The sequence below is a fragment of the Zea mays genome, chromosome 1 (assembly GCF_902167145.1).
Source record: "Zea mays cultivar B73 chromosome 1, Zm-B73-REFERENCE-NAM-5.0, whole genome shotgun sequence".
In the NCBI taxonomy this organism is placed as follows: Eukaryota; Viridiplantae; Streptophyta; class Magnoliopsida; order Poales; family Poaceae; genus Zea; species Zea mays.
In genome coordinates this window covers 4850074-4864901 of record NC_050096.1, presented here as the reverse complement: position 1 = coordinate 4864901, position 14828 = coordinate 4850074, and the positions used below count along the sequence as shown (strand labels likewise).

The 14828-nt window shown below is 43.7% G+C and overlaps 2 protein-coding genes and 1 long non-coding RNA gene across 5 annotated transcripts; 2 read left to right on the top strand and 1 right to left on the bottom strand.

Annotated features, from left to right (window-relative positions):
- Window positions 1-2200: 2200 nt before the first annotated feature.
- Window positions 2201-4414, top strand: LOC100281199 (chloroplast oxygen-evolving complex/thylakoid lumenal 25.6kDa protein). Its single transcript, NM_001154118.2, has 7 exons — window positions 2201-2445; window positions 2563-2643; window positions 2791-2873; window positions 2986-3108; window positions 3204-3275; window positions 3865-3961; window positions 4112-4414. Exons 1-7 carry the CDS (start codon window positions 2280-2282, stop codon window positions 4216-4218), a joined length of 729 nt encoding a protein of 242 aa, NP_001147590.1. The 5' UTR covers window positions 2201-2279; the 3' UTR covers window positions 4219-4414.
- A 3822-nt stretch (window positions 4415-8236) lies between these two features.
- Window positions 8237-10694, top strand: LOC100285173 (50S ribosomal protein L11, chloroplastic-like). Its single transcript, NM_001158067.1, has 4 exons — window positions 8237-8571; window positions 8665-8837; window positions 8939-9002; window positions 10345-10694. Exons 1-4 carry the CDS (start codon window positions 8364-8366, stop codon window positions 10551-10553), a joined length of 654 nt encoding a protein of 217 aa, NP_001151539.1. The 5' UTR covers window positions 8237-8363; the 3' UTR covers window positions 10554-10694.
- A 106-nt stretch (window positions 10695-10800) lies between these two features.
- Window positions 10801-13375, bottom strand: LOC103631105 (uncharacterized). Of its 3 annotated transcripts, XR_002265436.2 has the most exons (7): window positions 13174-13375; window positions 12852-13095; window positions 12628-12688; window positions 11778-11993; window positions 11414-11471; window positions 11261-11318; window positions 10801-11167 (listed from the first exon to the last, which is right to left on the bottom strand). It is a non-coding gene; the product is annotated as an uncharacterized lncRNA (long non-coding RNA). The 3 variants fall into 3 exon arrangements; XR_004852553.1 differs by having other exon boundaries at window positions 11261-11471; window positions 11778-12102; XR_002265433.2 differs by having other exon boundaries at window positions 11261-11471.
- Window positions 13376-14828: the final 1453 nt, after the last annotated feature.

Sequence of the window (14828 nt, the reverse complement as noted above, 5' to 3'; positions counted from 1 at the left end):
GTGTCTACTTAAAATCCGGGTGCTCTCTGTTTTCCAAATTTTCCATATAGACCGATGATCTTTCTCTCTTTATTCCGTGTTTGCATGCACCTGCTGCTGGAGATGGACATATTCTTTTACAACGCGACTCGACTGTTAGCCGGGCTACACATGCTAGTTTTTTCCCCTACAATTACAAACAACCTTAGAGCCAGAGTTAGTGTTTGGTTTTGATGACTAAGTTTAGTCTATATCACATCTAAAGTTTGAATACTAATTACGAGTAATAAATATAGTCTGTACATAGGTGAAAACTAGGCGACGAACAAATTTATCAAGCCTAAATAAGCAATGATTATTAAATATTTACTGTAGCATTACATGAGTTAATCATATATTAATTAGGCTTAATAAACTCGTCTTCCTGTTTTGTTGAAGTGTATAAGTGTATTAACTACTTAAGCTTAAGCTTTTGAATTAAGTTGGCTAGTGCATGAAACTTAATATGATATCAGACGTCACAAGTTTGAATCTTTGTTTAAATTAGATCTTATACCTTCAGTTTAAGGTTTTGGATTTAACTTATTAGTGTTCTGTACCACTACTAGTTAGCCTCCATCTATATAATTAGATTTATATGACAATGTCATTTAGGTGAAGTGAGCCCCCAAAACGATATTGCTAGGTACCACCAGATGTGGAAGTGGAACCGACTAGAGTTAAAGAAACCGGGGCGGCGGCCACCAAGAGACAAGACGATGAGAGTGAGAGAGAGCGCAACACACAGCTCGGATGCAGTGCAGAAAAGCCTAGGATAGAATAGCACGTGTGATCTCGTGTCCCCGATGACATGAAAGAAAATGACTGCAAGCGTGCAGACGACGAGGCGGACGGGACGAGGACAGTACGTCGACGACACCACGCTTGCTAACTTGGTACTAAAGGACAAGGGCGTGCGTGGTTCTTGTTCCTTTAAAATCTTAGATCTCTAAACAGAAGGCTAAATTCATCACGCTTGAAGTGCTAGAGTTCTTAAGTTTAAAGGAGCGAATTTTAACACACACATGCAACACGCATGTATTTATGCATGCATGCATCACGAGTAACAGCTTTGTGTGTGTGTGTGGTGGTACTGACACTGTCACACGCACGTACAGGAGGACCGTGAGCGCGTACTGCAGTGCGGTCCGGGAGCTGGGGTTCAGGCTGTACGTCGCCATCTCCGAGGGCCTGGGCCTGGACGGAGCGTACATCAAGGAGGCGCTGGGCGAGCAGGAGCAGCACATGGCGGTGAACTTCTACCCGAGGTGCCCGGCGCCGGAGCTCACGTACGGGCTGCCCGCGCACACGGACCCCAACGCGCTCACCATCCTGCTCATGGACCAGCAGGTGGCCGGCCTGCAGGTGCTCAAGGACGGCCGCTGGATCGCCGTGAACCCGCGGCCCGGCGCGCTCGTCGTCAACATCGGGGACCAGCTGCAGGTGACGTGCTCTTGTCTCGCTCTCCCATTATTCCCACCCTCTCACCTCCTCTCTGCCCCTGGCCTCCACTACTGCACTGCACCTGCACAGGCGCTGAGCAACGGCAGGTACAGGAGCGTGTGGCACCGCGCCGTCGTCAACGCCGACAGGCCGAGGATGTCGGTGGCGTCGTTCCTCTGCCCCTGCAACGACGCGCGCATCGGCCCCGCCGCCAGGCTCCTCACCGACGGCACGCCCGCCGTCTACAGGGACTACACCTACGCCGAGTACTACGCCAAGTTCTGGAGCAGGAACCTGGACCAGGAGCACTGCCTCGAGCTCTTCAGGACCCCGACCTCCTAGGAGTATTTTGGATGCTTCTCTTTCATTTTAGCTTTTCGGTACTAGTTTGTTTGTTACTAGAATGGAACTTGCCGACTGCATCAGAAACTGTCTGTCTGTACCCCTCATCAGCTCCCCCTCCAAATAATCTCTCTGCCCATGTGGGCTTGTTTCAATACTTTTTGTCAGTACAGCCCATATATTACTTTTTTTTTGTCACATACGGTGTGGAAACACAAAACAGGCCGATTCCTTCCATAAATGGGCCTGCTCCTGTCCAGCCCGCCCCCCGTGATGGGCCAAATTCGCGGTGGCTGCTGAGAACAGGAACAGGCCCCGCGCCGGCGCCGCCCGTCCAGTTTCCAAACTCGCGCATCCGGTCGGCTGGCGCGTCGTGTGGACCAGAAAGGGAGCGAAATCCTACTCGTCGCACGGGGTCCGCAAGCTTTTCGTCGCCTCGATTCGCTTCCGCCCCATCCTCCTTCCCGACGCCTCACATGGCAACGGCCGTGCCCGCCGCCTGCCTCCGCGCGCCGTGCTCCTCTCCAGCGGCCGTCGCACGCCGACTTGGGGCCGGTGGCCCGTCGCTGCGCAAGCGGCATTGCGCCGTCGCGCCCGTCGCTGCCGCCTGCGGCCCCGCGCCGCCGCGGCTGCTTGACAACGGTTGGTACCCCCGCCGCCGCTTCTCCTGAGCAGGATTGCGTCTCCCTCCCTCCCTCCCCTTTGCACCTCTATGGCGTCTCGCTTTACCGACGTTGCTGTGTGCCCTGCCTGACGCAGAGGAGGCGGTCTGCTCCGTACGGCGGCGTGTGCTGGTTGCCGGTGCCGCCGCGTTCCTCTCCCGGCCTAATCCGGCGGCATGTGAGTAATTTACCTCTTCGCTTTATGCAGCGTTGCTGGCGCTTTGATGTGCACTGGCCGCTCAGTGTCAGTGGGAGACGAGCTTGCAGTGTGAATGGTTTATTTGGTCAAAACTGCGCCTCTGAGTGCGCTTCTGATCTGGTATAGTCGCAGCAGAGGCTAAGAAAGGGTTCCTGCCCGTCGTCGACAAGAAGGCTGGCTACTCTTTCCTCTACCCGTTCGGATGGGAGGTGACAACTGACAAACACTTCTTGTATTACCGTGCTCGGTTGATTGAAGAGACTGGCTGCGCGATGTATTTTATCTTGACGTGTGTGAGGCTGACCACGTTATCCTATCCAGGAAGTGGCTGTGCAAGGGCAAGACAAGGTGTACAAAGATGTGATAGAGCCTCTCGAGAGTGTGAGCGTCAACTCTATTCCAACTAGCAAGGAGGATATCCGTGATCTTGGTCCTCCGGATAAGGTTTACTATTCTCTTTTCCATAAATAAACTTGGATAGTCCATAGGTATCTAGTGGAAAAAGGTCCAATTTTGATGTTTTAACTCCTGTTTGTCAGGTTGCCGAGGCTCTGATTAAAAAGGTTTTGGCACCATCAACACAGAAGACAAAGTTAATTGAGGCGAAAGAGGTGTGCCTTCCGTCCAATTTTCCATGCTTGGCCTAACTATTCCTGTTAATATTCATGGACACCAGTGCGTGTCAAATCTTTGAGGATCGGGGAATGATGATTTGTGACATAGCATGGTTCTTTAAATAAGTTCATTCACGCATGCCGATTGGTTTACGTGGACAGAATTATAAAAGACGGAATGAGCTTAGTTGGTGCTGATTGACGAATCTCTCTGAGTCCATTTTATTTAGGTTGAGCAGTAAGCTGAACAGCTACTCTCTGAAAATAGCAAATGTACTAATGAATGGTTTCCACCTACAACATGTATTGAAATTTGTTGCCTGGTTTCCAAGTTTCAGCTGGTATGCTGAGCTAATAAAAGATTACGTAGCCAGTTACCAACTTGAAAGTACAGGCGGCAATATGACAGATAAAACATATAGATACCACCATAAATTAGCTAGTAGTTCTCCCATTTGTATATTAGAATCAGTTTTTGTTATTTGCAGAACATCATGTTCTTCAAATTGGCCATGCTATTCTGTTCTTGAAAGATATATTTTGGTACTTATGTTGCTAAAATTACAAGATGTGTTTTCTGATGCAGAATGATGTTGATGGGAGGGCTTACTACACTTTTGAGTTCACAGCTCAGGCTCCAAACTACACCAGACATGCACTTGGTGCTATTGTAATTGCAAATGGTATGATCTGCCACCCGTGATCGTCTCCGTCAGTAAGATGTGATATATTGTACTACCCTGGACCTTGTGGTAACTGGAAAAACTGTCCAAATGCCGTCACTGGTCACTGCCATCTAATGTTTTCTACTAATTGTGAGTGGGATGCTGCAGGCAAATTTTACACATTGACCACTGGAGCAAACGAGAGGAGGTGGGAAAAGATGAAGGATAGGCTGCATACTGTTGTGGATTCCTTCAAAATCGAAAATAGAATATGAGTGCCTGAATTGCTGTGTTGTTTTTCCTTCGTTGATTCGCTTTTTCTTACATAACTGCAGTGCTGAGATTTTTCAGTAGTAAATACCGGGATTGTGGATTATGCTGATCAGTTTCATTTCGAAATGTTTGTTACCAGACTTGAGCAACATTTGTTTGTACTTTATGTGTATAATAATAATATCTTGTTTGGATGTAGATATTGGAGCATAAAATTGGGAATTAGAATCAATGTTGTTAGGTACGTGCAAATGAGATTTGAAATCAGACGTCCAATTCTTTGGAATTGGACTATAACTTAAAACTCCATCTCCCAAGACAAAGCATCACCACTTGGTATTGTGTGGAATTAGACCACACAATTCTAAACTCCAAATCAGTGATATCCAAACAATAGAATTGGAATTACATCTTATTTTAATATCATGTCTGATTTAGTATTCAACCTAATTTAATTTGTTCCTCTTCAATATCGACATCCAGAGCATAAAACTTTTTTCACTCGTGGAAGGTTGGCTAAGCTATCATGTCCAAATCCCTGTTTTCGGATTTTAGAATGAAATCATCAGTGTTGAATATGACAAGCAATTTACATGTAACTCTTGCGGATATTCCGGTGCTGCCATCATCTTTCATCAGCATTGCGCAGTCTGCGGTTCGGCATCCCCCGAAAGATTTTGCACTTTTGGAAAAGGTGAGTGAATTTTCAAGTGTGAGAACCGAAATAGCTCGGGCATTAAAATTGAACTGGATATTTCTTGACGAAATGACACGGTAGAGAAGACATGCCGGAGCCGTCTTGCTGATTCTGATTGCTTGCTTCTCCTGTCCAAAATTTTTTTCTCGAACCAACGCTTGTGCTTGTGCATATGAGTATATGACTGCATGTGCACCATCAATCTTCTCAACAAGAGAAAAAATACGGAAAGGTTCCTTAAATAAAATGGTCATTTCACTGTTTTAAGGCCCCTTTTGGTTTATTTAATTATTTGGCTAAACTTTAGTGAGTCACTAAAGTACCCCGTTTGGTTTCAGTGACTAAATCTGACTAAAGAGTATTAATTATTATAAATAATGGCTATATTATCCGTATTAATTACTGGATGTCTGATGGAGAAAAAAAAGAGGGCAAGTGAGGTGAAAATCCTAATTTAGTCTCTTTTAGTCACCCTTGGCACTTTAATGACAAAAGAACTAAAGTACACCCTGTTTGTTTTTTTAAACTAAAAGTGACTAATCACCCCAAATCCAAACAAGGCCTAAATCAGTTCGTTTTCGCCTAAAAACACATGAAATTGGATTTTCAGCGTGGAACGAGAGATTTTTTTTTCTGTTTCTTGTGTTTTATCTAAAATGAATTGATTTCTATAAAATTGATGTATGATTTCTCTAAAATCCCCACGTTCTAAAGAGGGCCTAAATCTTATTGTCCTGAACTAAAGTACATTTTCCTTGTGAGAAAGCGTATGAACGAGGGGAACAACTTGCCCCTCGCCAGCGGATTAGATAGTTGTATATTCTTAAGATAGACCTTGAAAAGGCGTATGACAAAGTGAAATGGCCTTTTGTGCAACAAACATTACGGGGGAAAGATTTTTCTAGCAAATGGTGTTCTTGATAAATTCGATGATGGCTGGTGGTCATGTGGGGATAAAAGTTAACGATTAGGTGGGGGATAATTTCTCGACAAAAAAACGTTTACGTCAAAGAGACCATCATCTCCAATTCTTTTCAATATTGTAGTAAATATGCTATAGATTTTAATTAATCGAGAAAAGATGATGGTCTTATTCTCCATTTAATTGATGGCGGGCTATCCATTTTACAATATGCTCACGACACTCTGATCTTTATGGACCACAATTTGGAAAAAGCAGAAACATAAAACTTTTATGTGTTTTTGAGCAAGTTTCAGGCCTAAGGATTGACTATTACAAAAGTGAGTTATTCTGTTTTGGTCAGGCCAGAGACGTTGAGGTTCAATATATTAATTTCTTTGGGTGCAAATGTGGGGAATATCCTTTTAGATATCTTGGGATCCCTATGCATTTTAGGAAGCTTATAAATAGCGATTGTAAAATCATTTAAGATAAGTTTGAGAAGAAACTAAGTAGTTGGAAAGAAAAACTTATGTCGGTGGGTGGTCGTCTAGTGTTGATTAACTTTTGTTCTTACGAGCTTGACTATGTTTATGTTGTCTTTTTTGAAGTCTTTAGGGTAATTCTGTAGAGAATAGACTACTTTCGATCTAGGTTTTTTTGGCAAGGCGAATCCCATAAGAGGAAATATAGGCTTGCTAAATGGAACATTCTTTGCCAACCAAAGGATATCGAGGGTTTAGGGATTTAGAATATTGACTTGCAAAATAAATGTTTGCTAAGCATGTGGCTTTTCAAACTGATTAATGAGGATGGCATGTGGCAAAATCTATTGTGAAAAAGAAACATCTAAAGAAATAAACTCTATCTAAAGTTTCGCATAAGTCAGGAGACTCGCACTTTTGGTTTGGACTCATGAGAGTTAAGGATGTTTTCCTTAAATTGGTGAACAAATCAGGTTTTGGAAAGATAAATGGTTAGGCATTCAACTCCTCATGGTGCAATATCCATCCTTATACCAAATTGTCCGACACAAAAGTGTCATAATGGCTAGCGTCTTTAGTTCAATGCCACTGAATATATATTTATGTAGAGCTTTGGTGGGACATGACTTAGTTTTATGGTATAACCTTATTCATTGTCTTGTACATGTTCGATTAAATACTGAGAAGGATTACTTTAGTTAGAATTTAACTATGTCGGGGCAATTTACTATTCAATCGATGTATGGGACTATGATTAACAATGTTTATGTCTTCCATCACAAAGTTCTGTGGAAATTAAAATTGTCGTTGAAGATAAAAAAATTTGTATGGTACCTACTTCGTAGAGTGATACTTACTAAAGACAACTTTGCTAAACAGAATTGACATGATAATAAAAAAATTTTGTGTTTCGTGATAGTGATGAAACGATTCAACACTTATTCTTCCAATGTCATTTTGCCAACAATATGTGGCGACTCATTTTCTGGTGTTTTGGGTTGAGACCACCTCGGTCAATCTGCCATGTTTTCGGGAATTGGCTTCTGGGTGTGAACTCTAGAACTAGAAAACTGATAATTACATGTATGTCAGTTCTGTGCTAGGCTATCTAGATTAGTATGAATGATTTAGTTTTTGGTAATGTTCCTTTGCTAACTTTCTTACATGTGCTCTTTAAGGGAACATGTTGGCTTAGGCTCTCGATCATGTTCAAGAAAAGCCAATCGGAAAGAGAAAAAATAATGGAAAGAGAAAGATAATGGCAGCCTTTCATCGATTAGAAATGGTGGGAATGGGGATTTACGCCCGTAGTGGATGTAGGTTTATAAATAGGATTGTGCTGTAACCAAACTATCTATCCTTTTGTTTCGCCGTTGTTAGTATGGGAGGTTTGTTCCTCTTCTTGTGGCAGATAGTTGCTGGTCTTGTAATAATTTAGCCCTATCCTCCTAACGAGGTCAAAGACGGATATAATTATCCATTATCTAAAAAATCAAAACTGAACTGGAAATGACTCGAGAGAAGCAGATGCAGGAGCCGTCTTGCTGTCCAATTTTTTTCCTCGAACAAACGCTCGTGCTTGTGCATGTGCACCATCAATCTTCTCACCAAGAGAAAAATATCTGGAAAGATTCCTTAAGTAAGGTGGTCATTTCACTGTCCTAAATCAGAAATGTGAGCTTGATAAAGTCCCTTTGAAATGCAGGAATTTCAGAGAAATTTTATAAAATCAGTTGTTTTCGCATAAAAACGTAGGAATACGATTTCAGGGAATTTTTTCCCGTTTACTATGTTTTTTCTTGTAAATAAATTAATTTCTATAAGATTCATGTATGCTTCCTCAGTTCCTCTGAAATTCCCGAGGGCCTGAATCTTATTGTAATGAAGTACGTGTCAGGCGTCCTTAGAAATGAAGTACGTTTTCCTTATGAGAAAGCGTATCAACGAGGGGAGTGCCTTGCCCCTCGTCAGCGGATTAGATAGGGGGCAGGCAGCAGAGGTTCCCGGCTCCTTCGCGGCGCTGCTTATCTCCCGCTCCCGGCTCCCCTCCTCCCCCGCGCCGCGATGAACACAGCCATGGCCACCACCTCCTTATCCCTCCAAGGCCGCCCATCCCACGCTCCCACTAGGAAGCTCTCCTCCCCGTTCCTCGGAGCCCCCGCGTCCTTTCTCCGGCCGCTGGCTCCCACGCCCGCCGCCGGCCCCTCCTCGCGGCGGACGCTTGCCGTCAGGGCCATGGCGCCTCCCAAGCCGGGAGGCAAGCCCAAGAAAGGTTTGTGCCTCTCTAGGCCCGTGGCGTCCGCATTCCTTTCCTGGCTCATCAGGGATGACGTTTCTTGCGCCTAACCTCTTCCTTGTCCTGCAGTGGTGGGCCTTATAAAGCTGGCGCTCGAGGCCGGCAAGGCGACGCCGGCGCCGCCCGTCGGCCCGGCGCTCGGTGCCAAGGGAGTCAACATCATGGCGTTCTGCAAGGAGTACAATGCCAAGACGGCCGACAAGCCCGGCTACATCATCCCCGTCGAGATCACCGTGTTTGATGTGAGTGAGACTAATGCTGTCCGTCCTACTTTGGGCAGAAGCGAGAATCGATTGCTGTTATGGTTGTCATAATGCTGGTTACTTTGCTTCGCATTTTGCAGGATAAGAGCTTTACCTTCGTCTTGAAGACCCCTCCGGCTTCAGTCCTGCTACTCAAGGCTGCAGGTGCACACCCTGTACATTAGCTTGGATCTATTCTTCAGAGTTTTCTGACGCATTCATCAAATTACCCAATGCATCTATAAAAGAAACACAACATGAAGGAAATGAATACCCTCCAGCAATCCAATATTGTTTTTGGCATATGTTGGTTCTTCACATTGGATTAGCCATCCAATGTCTAACTCTGCTAGATATTATTAAGTTCAGACAATCCATATTGTTTTTGGCATATGTTGGTATAACAGAAACGAATGCGATTGCAGCTCAATCTAGTTTAGAGCAGTCGACAGTTGCGCAATGACTCAGTATGGGTGTAACAGTAACTTGGTATTTCTATTTCAGCTCTAGCATCCCATTTCCTTTTCTCATAAACTTCTGCAACAATTCAAATATTTTGGATATACAGCGTACATAAATAAGTTTCTTTTAGAGAAGAGGAAATTTATTCGAGTCTAAGTTATATTTGTTATAGTTAGAGGTTTCTAATCCTGGTTAATACAATTAAATAAAATAATTGTTGTTTATTTCTATTCTAAGTCTCAACTGGTTGGTATATGCAAGTATTTGTTTGAGTGTTAAGGTAAGTCACGAAAGGGCCTCTAGCTGACTTGGTTATGTGGTTTGAGTAGCACTTTTCGAGTCCTGGTTTAAGTAGCACTTCTCAAGTCCTGAACTTGACTTACGTGTGAGCGAATTTCATGAGCGAGTTTCAAACTAGGGTTAAAAAATCCCCTTGTCTTTTCCTAGCCAAAGCATAGATCTAAGATATGGCCCTGGTCTCGGTTGTTTTTTGTCTTAACCCTGCAGGTCGAGTATTAAGGTAAGTCCATGAACTATATATCGGCTGCAAAGAATTGAATGAATGTGCCACAGCATCAGCACCTGCAATTAAATACATATGCTGGTGTCTGACAGCCAGCTTTCTATGTTTCGAGCATATGTTCTCTTTTCCATTTAACCAGCAAATGGTACCTTATCTTATTTTATGATTATGAATCCTCATCCTTAGAGCATCTCCAAGAGTCTTTCTAAATTTCTCTCTAAATTATCATTTGAAGAATCATTTACATAAAAACTGCTTTCTATATCTTTTCAATCTCCGACCGCTTTCCTATATCTAGTTTGCACTCTATATTTGGCTAGCGAGAAACCTGAAATAGAATATATCTATATTTGGATAGTCATTTAGATAAACTGCTGGAGGGTTTTTTTTTAAAAAAAAACTTTATTTATATAGATTAAAAAGAATATAGAGAGTCTCTTAGAATTGCTCTTGGCTACAGAAAATGGCTCGAGAGAGCCACAATGGTTCCTTACCTTATTTTCTGAATCCTGGTTCTTGTAGGTGTCGAAAAAGGTTCAAAAGAGCCACAACGGCAGAAGGTGGGAAAGGTAACAGTGGATCAAGTGCGTGCAATAGCTCAAGAGAAGTTGCCGGACTTGAACTGCAAGAGCATCGACTCTGCTATGAGGATCATCGCTGGCACCGCCGCTAACATGGGCATCGATGTTGATCCTCCAATCCTTGTTAAGAAGGAAAAGGTCCTCTTGTAGTTTGTTTTTGCTGGCACCACCAGTGCCCATTTTGAGATTATATGTGAAAGGACCAAGATGATCAAAAGAGTGAATTGAGTTTCTCTAAAATATCTTGTATAAATTAATGCCTATTAATGAGTCCATTTCACCCTTTGTATCTAAGAATTTTTTTTGCATACAGGTTTCAATCGTATACTGTCATGTTAATTCTAGCAGTAAATAATTGAATGTAATTGATTAAAAGTAAATGATCAAAGTACAAGGATTAAAAATGTCTCAATATTTTCTCGAGGTACTAAAGAGTCGACATTGTGCACTAGTTTTCATTGGAGTACATGCACAAAAATGCCGCTCCCTCCCTGATCTGCACAAAGATTAAGTGCTATCTACAGCTAATGATACTTATATGGTATCATAAATATTGGTACCTTCCTATATAAAGTTAGTCAGACTTAAAGATGCCTTGACTCGGTACTATGCTAGGATTATATCGGGTTCTAGACCTAGGAAGTATCTAGGAAACAAAAATCATAAGATACAAATGAAAACCAAATACTTGACTTCCTTAACACTAAAACCTTTAGTCTCTGTCAAATGGTCCAAAAGACGGCCAGGAGTTCCAACCTAAGAAACTAGAAAAAAAAAACAGAACATGCATCCTGAGACTTTTTACTTAGATAATAAAAATGAATCCATATCAAACATTTGATTTTCTTAAGACAAACCTTTAGTCTCTATCAAATGGCTCAAAGAACGGCCAGGGCTTTCACCCCAAGGAAGTATCTAGCAAAAAAATTACAACGTACACCTTGAGAATTTTTACTTGGATAAGAAAAATGAATACATACCATATACTTGATTTTCTTGAGACTAAAAACCTTTAGTCTCTGTCAAATGGTCCAAAAGATAGACAGGAGTTTCACCCCAAGGAAGTATCTAGCAAAAAATGCAACATACACCCTGAGACTTTTTTACTTAGATAAAAAATGAATACATACCAAATACTTGATTTTCTTAAGACTAAAACATTTAGTCTCTATCAAATGGTCCAAAAGATGGCCAGGAGTTCCAACCTAAGTTTTGAAGGAAGTTTTTTTTTGGAGTGATATGGGAGGGGAATGTCCCCTACTGTGTTTTTATTGATAAAACATAAAGTTAGAGAAAGTACAGCAACAGGAGGAAACTAAGAGGATTACAAGCCATTTTGCGATAGCCATTGTGGAACAATAGTATCAAACTTACTCCCAGCCTTGTGAATAACCAATAGTAGCTCTTGTTTGAAAAATCCTTCTGCATGCAACTTTCAGGCAGCGGAACATCATCCACACCCATCAGAATGATTATTTCCAAGTCACAGGAGACTATTATTTGCCTTTTTAGTCTAGATACAGCCCCCCTCGGTAATAGTGTAATAGTGGTTCCAGACTCCAGAGTAACTGAACCCGAGGGATGTTGTGCCTGTTAAAGAATTTATGCAGATTCTTCATTAAGAATGCCTCATTATGTACCGAAATGTTGAGCACACCCAAGTCTCCTTCGCTTTTTGGTCTTGTTACTAGTTTCCATGCTGCCATTGATGGTTTCTTTCCATTAATATTTGCTCCTCTCCATAAACAGGGTCTTCTATATTTATCGATTTTGTTTAATAATAGTTGGAGTGATTTTCAAGTTTTGAAGGAAGTATTACGGAGAAGGTTAACACAACAATATGTGAAATAAAATCAAATTAAACAGGGTATTTCAGTTATATAAATAATAACATACAACAAATTTCAGTGTCATGGAAGTATAAAAGAGCCAAAGAGAATCACATCTGCTATAGTTGTCGCTACTGGTTTATAAAGTAGTTCTCAGGCTTATTGCAATGGCTCTCTCCAAGAGGTCAATTAGAAGGAGGATTTGATTTGATAAGGATGCCGACCAACTGTGGTAGCTTTTTAGAAGTAATTTATTTTAATGTATACATTTCGAAGTAACACAGCAGGTTGGGAACGTACTTAAGAGTCGTCAAAAACATGTTTCGCTATATAAATGCGGAGAGGAACTTTAGCTTGGAATAAGTAGAGAAAACCAGGAAATGTATGATACTAACCACAATATGTGGACGTTTGCTAATGGGTAGCACTTGTTGCACCCGATCCATTTCCAACAAGCTGGTGAAAGAATTAAATGTCAGCTAGAACCAAGGCATCCACAAATGCAGACGCTGACAGCTGTATCGATGCGTCACGATTTGCCACATTCAGACGCTGGCAGCCAAAAAATGCATTCGCGTATACATTTAGACGCTTGCATAATTGCATTGATAACGCTCACCACTGAGCAAGGCAGACCAGTAGCTGACCCGAGCGCCTGAAACTGCTCCTCGCAATCTGAATCGCTAGATCTCTGAGTAGCAATAGCAACCACGGACACTCGAAATTAAATACCGGTTGGCCTGAGCACGCAAGCGAAGAAAGGCTGATCAGCCTGACGGTTGCTTAGCAGCTTCTGCACGATGGGCAGCACGAACGCGCCCGTGTTCCCGGACCCGTCTGCGCCAGCGCGATCAGGTCCTTCCCTGCGAAAACCAAGGCCGGCGCCGAATTGAGAGTCCGCAGCCGCGTGCACCGGACGATGCCGAGTGGGATAGCAGTACCTTGGAGCACGTGGGGGATGGCGTCGCACGCCTCCGCCAGCTCAGCGAAACGTCGACGCCTGGCACGCCGACGGCTCCTGCTTCCCGTCCCCGGCGGCCTCCACGCGGGGTTTACGATCGGGTATGGGTGACTACCGGCGCGGAGGACGGCGCAGGAAGACTTGACGGACACGTCCGGTCGTCCGCGATGAAACGAATTCATAGCGGCAGTGTGCAACTAGATTGGGCTGGTTCCGCAATGGGGTCGGCGCGCTGGCCCAGCCCATGAAGGAGAAGAGAGAGACTGGTTTCTGGCCTAGCCCATGTTACGGTCATCTCGTATGGGGACCATTTGTTCTGTTGTTGATGGTGATGGAGCTCTGAAGTAGAGATGGCAATGGGTACCCGAAACCTGAAACCCGGTGGGTTTTTACTCCATTAGGGTACGGGTTTTGGTCAATTTTTATACACATAAGTTTGTTAATGGGTATAAATCTATACCCGGCGGGTTTATGGGTACGGGTTTGTTCCTATAGTACCCAAACCCGTGAACCCGTGAGTTTTTTAAACCCGACCAAACCTAGTGCATATTGTCATTTTATTTTATAAACGAACAACAAACTTGTTATTCCTTATTTACTTCATACTTTTATCAATTGGTGAATGTATCAATAGTCGGTGAGAGTGTTGCTTGCTTGCTATTATAGTTTTTACTAGTGTTATATATGTGGTGGATGGATAACTTAGTGCAAGATCACTTAATTATACAACTTATTATTTGTATTTCATTCTCTCTACTAATAATTTTTATACCAAATCATGAACTCGTTGTTCATTACACAGATTTTGGATCATGATACCATTAATCATTACGATACTTATTGATTATGAGAAGAACAAGTATATTGGAGATGAAACCCGCGGGTAACCCATGGGTACCCGCTAACCCGATGGGTACGGGTTTGGACAAAATCTCAAACCCGTCATGGGAAAGGGTTTTTTAATGGGCATAGATATTTTTCACGGGTACGAGTTTGGGACGACAAAACCCAGCGGGTTTATACCCATTGCCATCTCTACTATGAAGGTTGAGAGTGAGACGGTACCATCGCAGCCACTACCACAACCACAACCACAATCACAGACAGGGCTGCCATGGCATCTGTACGAACAGGCCACCCTCAAAAAATTCCGTACGAACAGTCCAAACGCGCAGGGACAGGGCCAGGGCCTCAGTGTCAGGGAGTCAGGGGCCACAGCCGCAGCGGGCACGGTCCTCGGCGAAACTGGGTATGCAGAGACAGCGTCCGTAGCACGACCGCTTACCGCTGGGCGGCGCCGGCGATCGCTGCACAAATCGCTCACATGATGATGATGATGATGCTTACGAAGCTGCCAGTACGGCTTCGTTGTCTCGTGTCGTCTCCATCTTGCAGCAGCGCCTCGTCACGGCCTCTCTGGGCGGCGCGGGTGATCGAGGGGTCGACTGCTGGCAGCCTGTGCCTGACTGCGCCCGGCCTTTCGCTTTTCATCTGCCGGTGCCAGGTCACATCTGGCACGGAAGCATGCGCAGGCGCGGCAGCCGGACAGCGAGTCGTGTAGCGATGCACCGTGCATGCGTGCGCCGCCCGCCCCATTTGAGGCCAGCGAAGCCATGGTGCTTTGGCATCCTAATA

Excerpts from the sequence above, each read along its gene's own strand:
- LOC100281199 (NM_001154118.2), top strand. The coding sequence starts at position 2,280 with ATGGCAACGGCCGTGCCCGCCGCCTGCCTCCGCGCGCCGTGCTCCTCT. Across the intron at positions 2,446-2,562 it reads GCCGCGGCTGCTTGACAACG|AGGAGGCGGTCTGCTCCGTA; the intron begins GTTGGTACCCCC and ends TGCCTGACGCAG. Across the intron at positions 3,962-4,111 it reads TGCTATTGTAATTGCAAATG|GCAAATTTTACACATTGACC; the intron begins GTATGATCTGCC and ends GGGATGCTGCAG.
- LOC100285173 (NM_001158067.1), top strand. The coding sequence starts at position 8,364 with ATGAACACAGCCATGGCCACCACCTCCTTATCCCTCCAAGGCCGCCCA. Across the intron at positions 8,572-8,664 it reads GGGAGGCAAGCCCAAGAAAG|TGGTGGGCCTTATAAAGCTG; the intron begins GTTTGTGCCTCT and ends CTTGTCCTGCAG. Across the intron at positions 9,003-10,344 it reads CCTGCTACTCAAGGCTGCAG|GTGTCGAAAAAGGTTCAAAA; the intron begins GTGCACACCCTG and ends TGGTTCTTGTAG.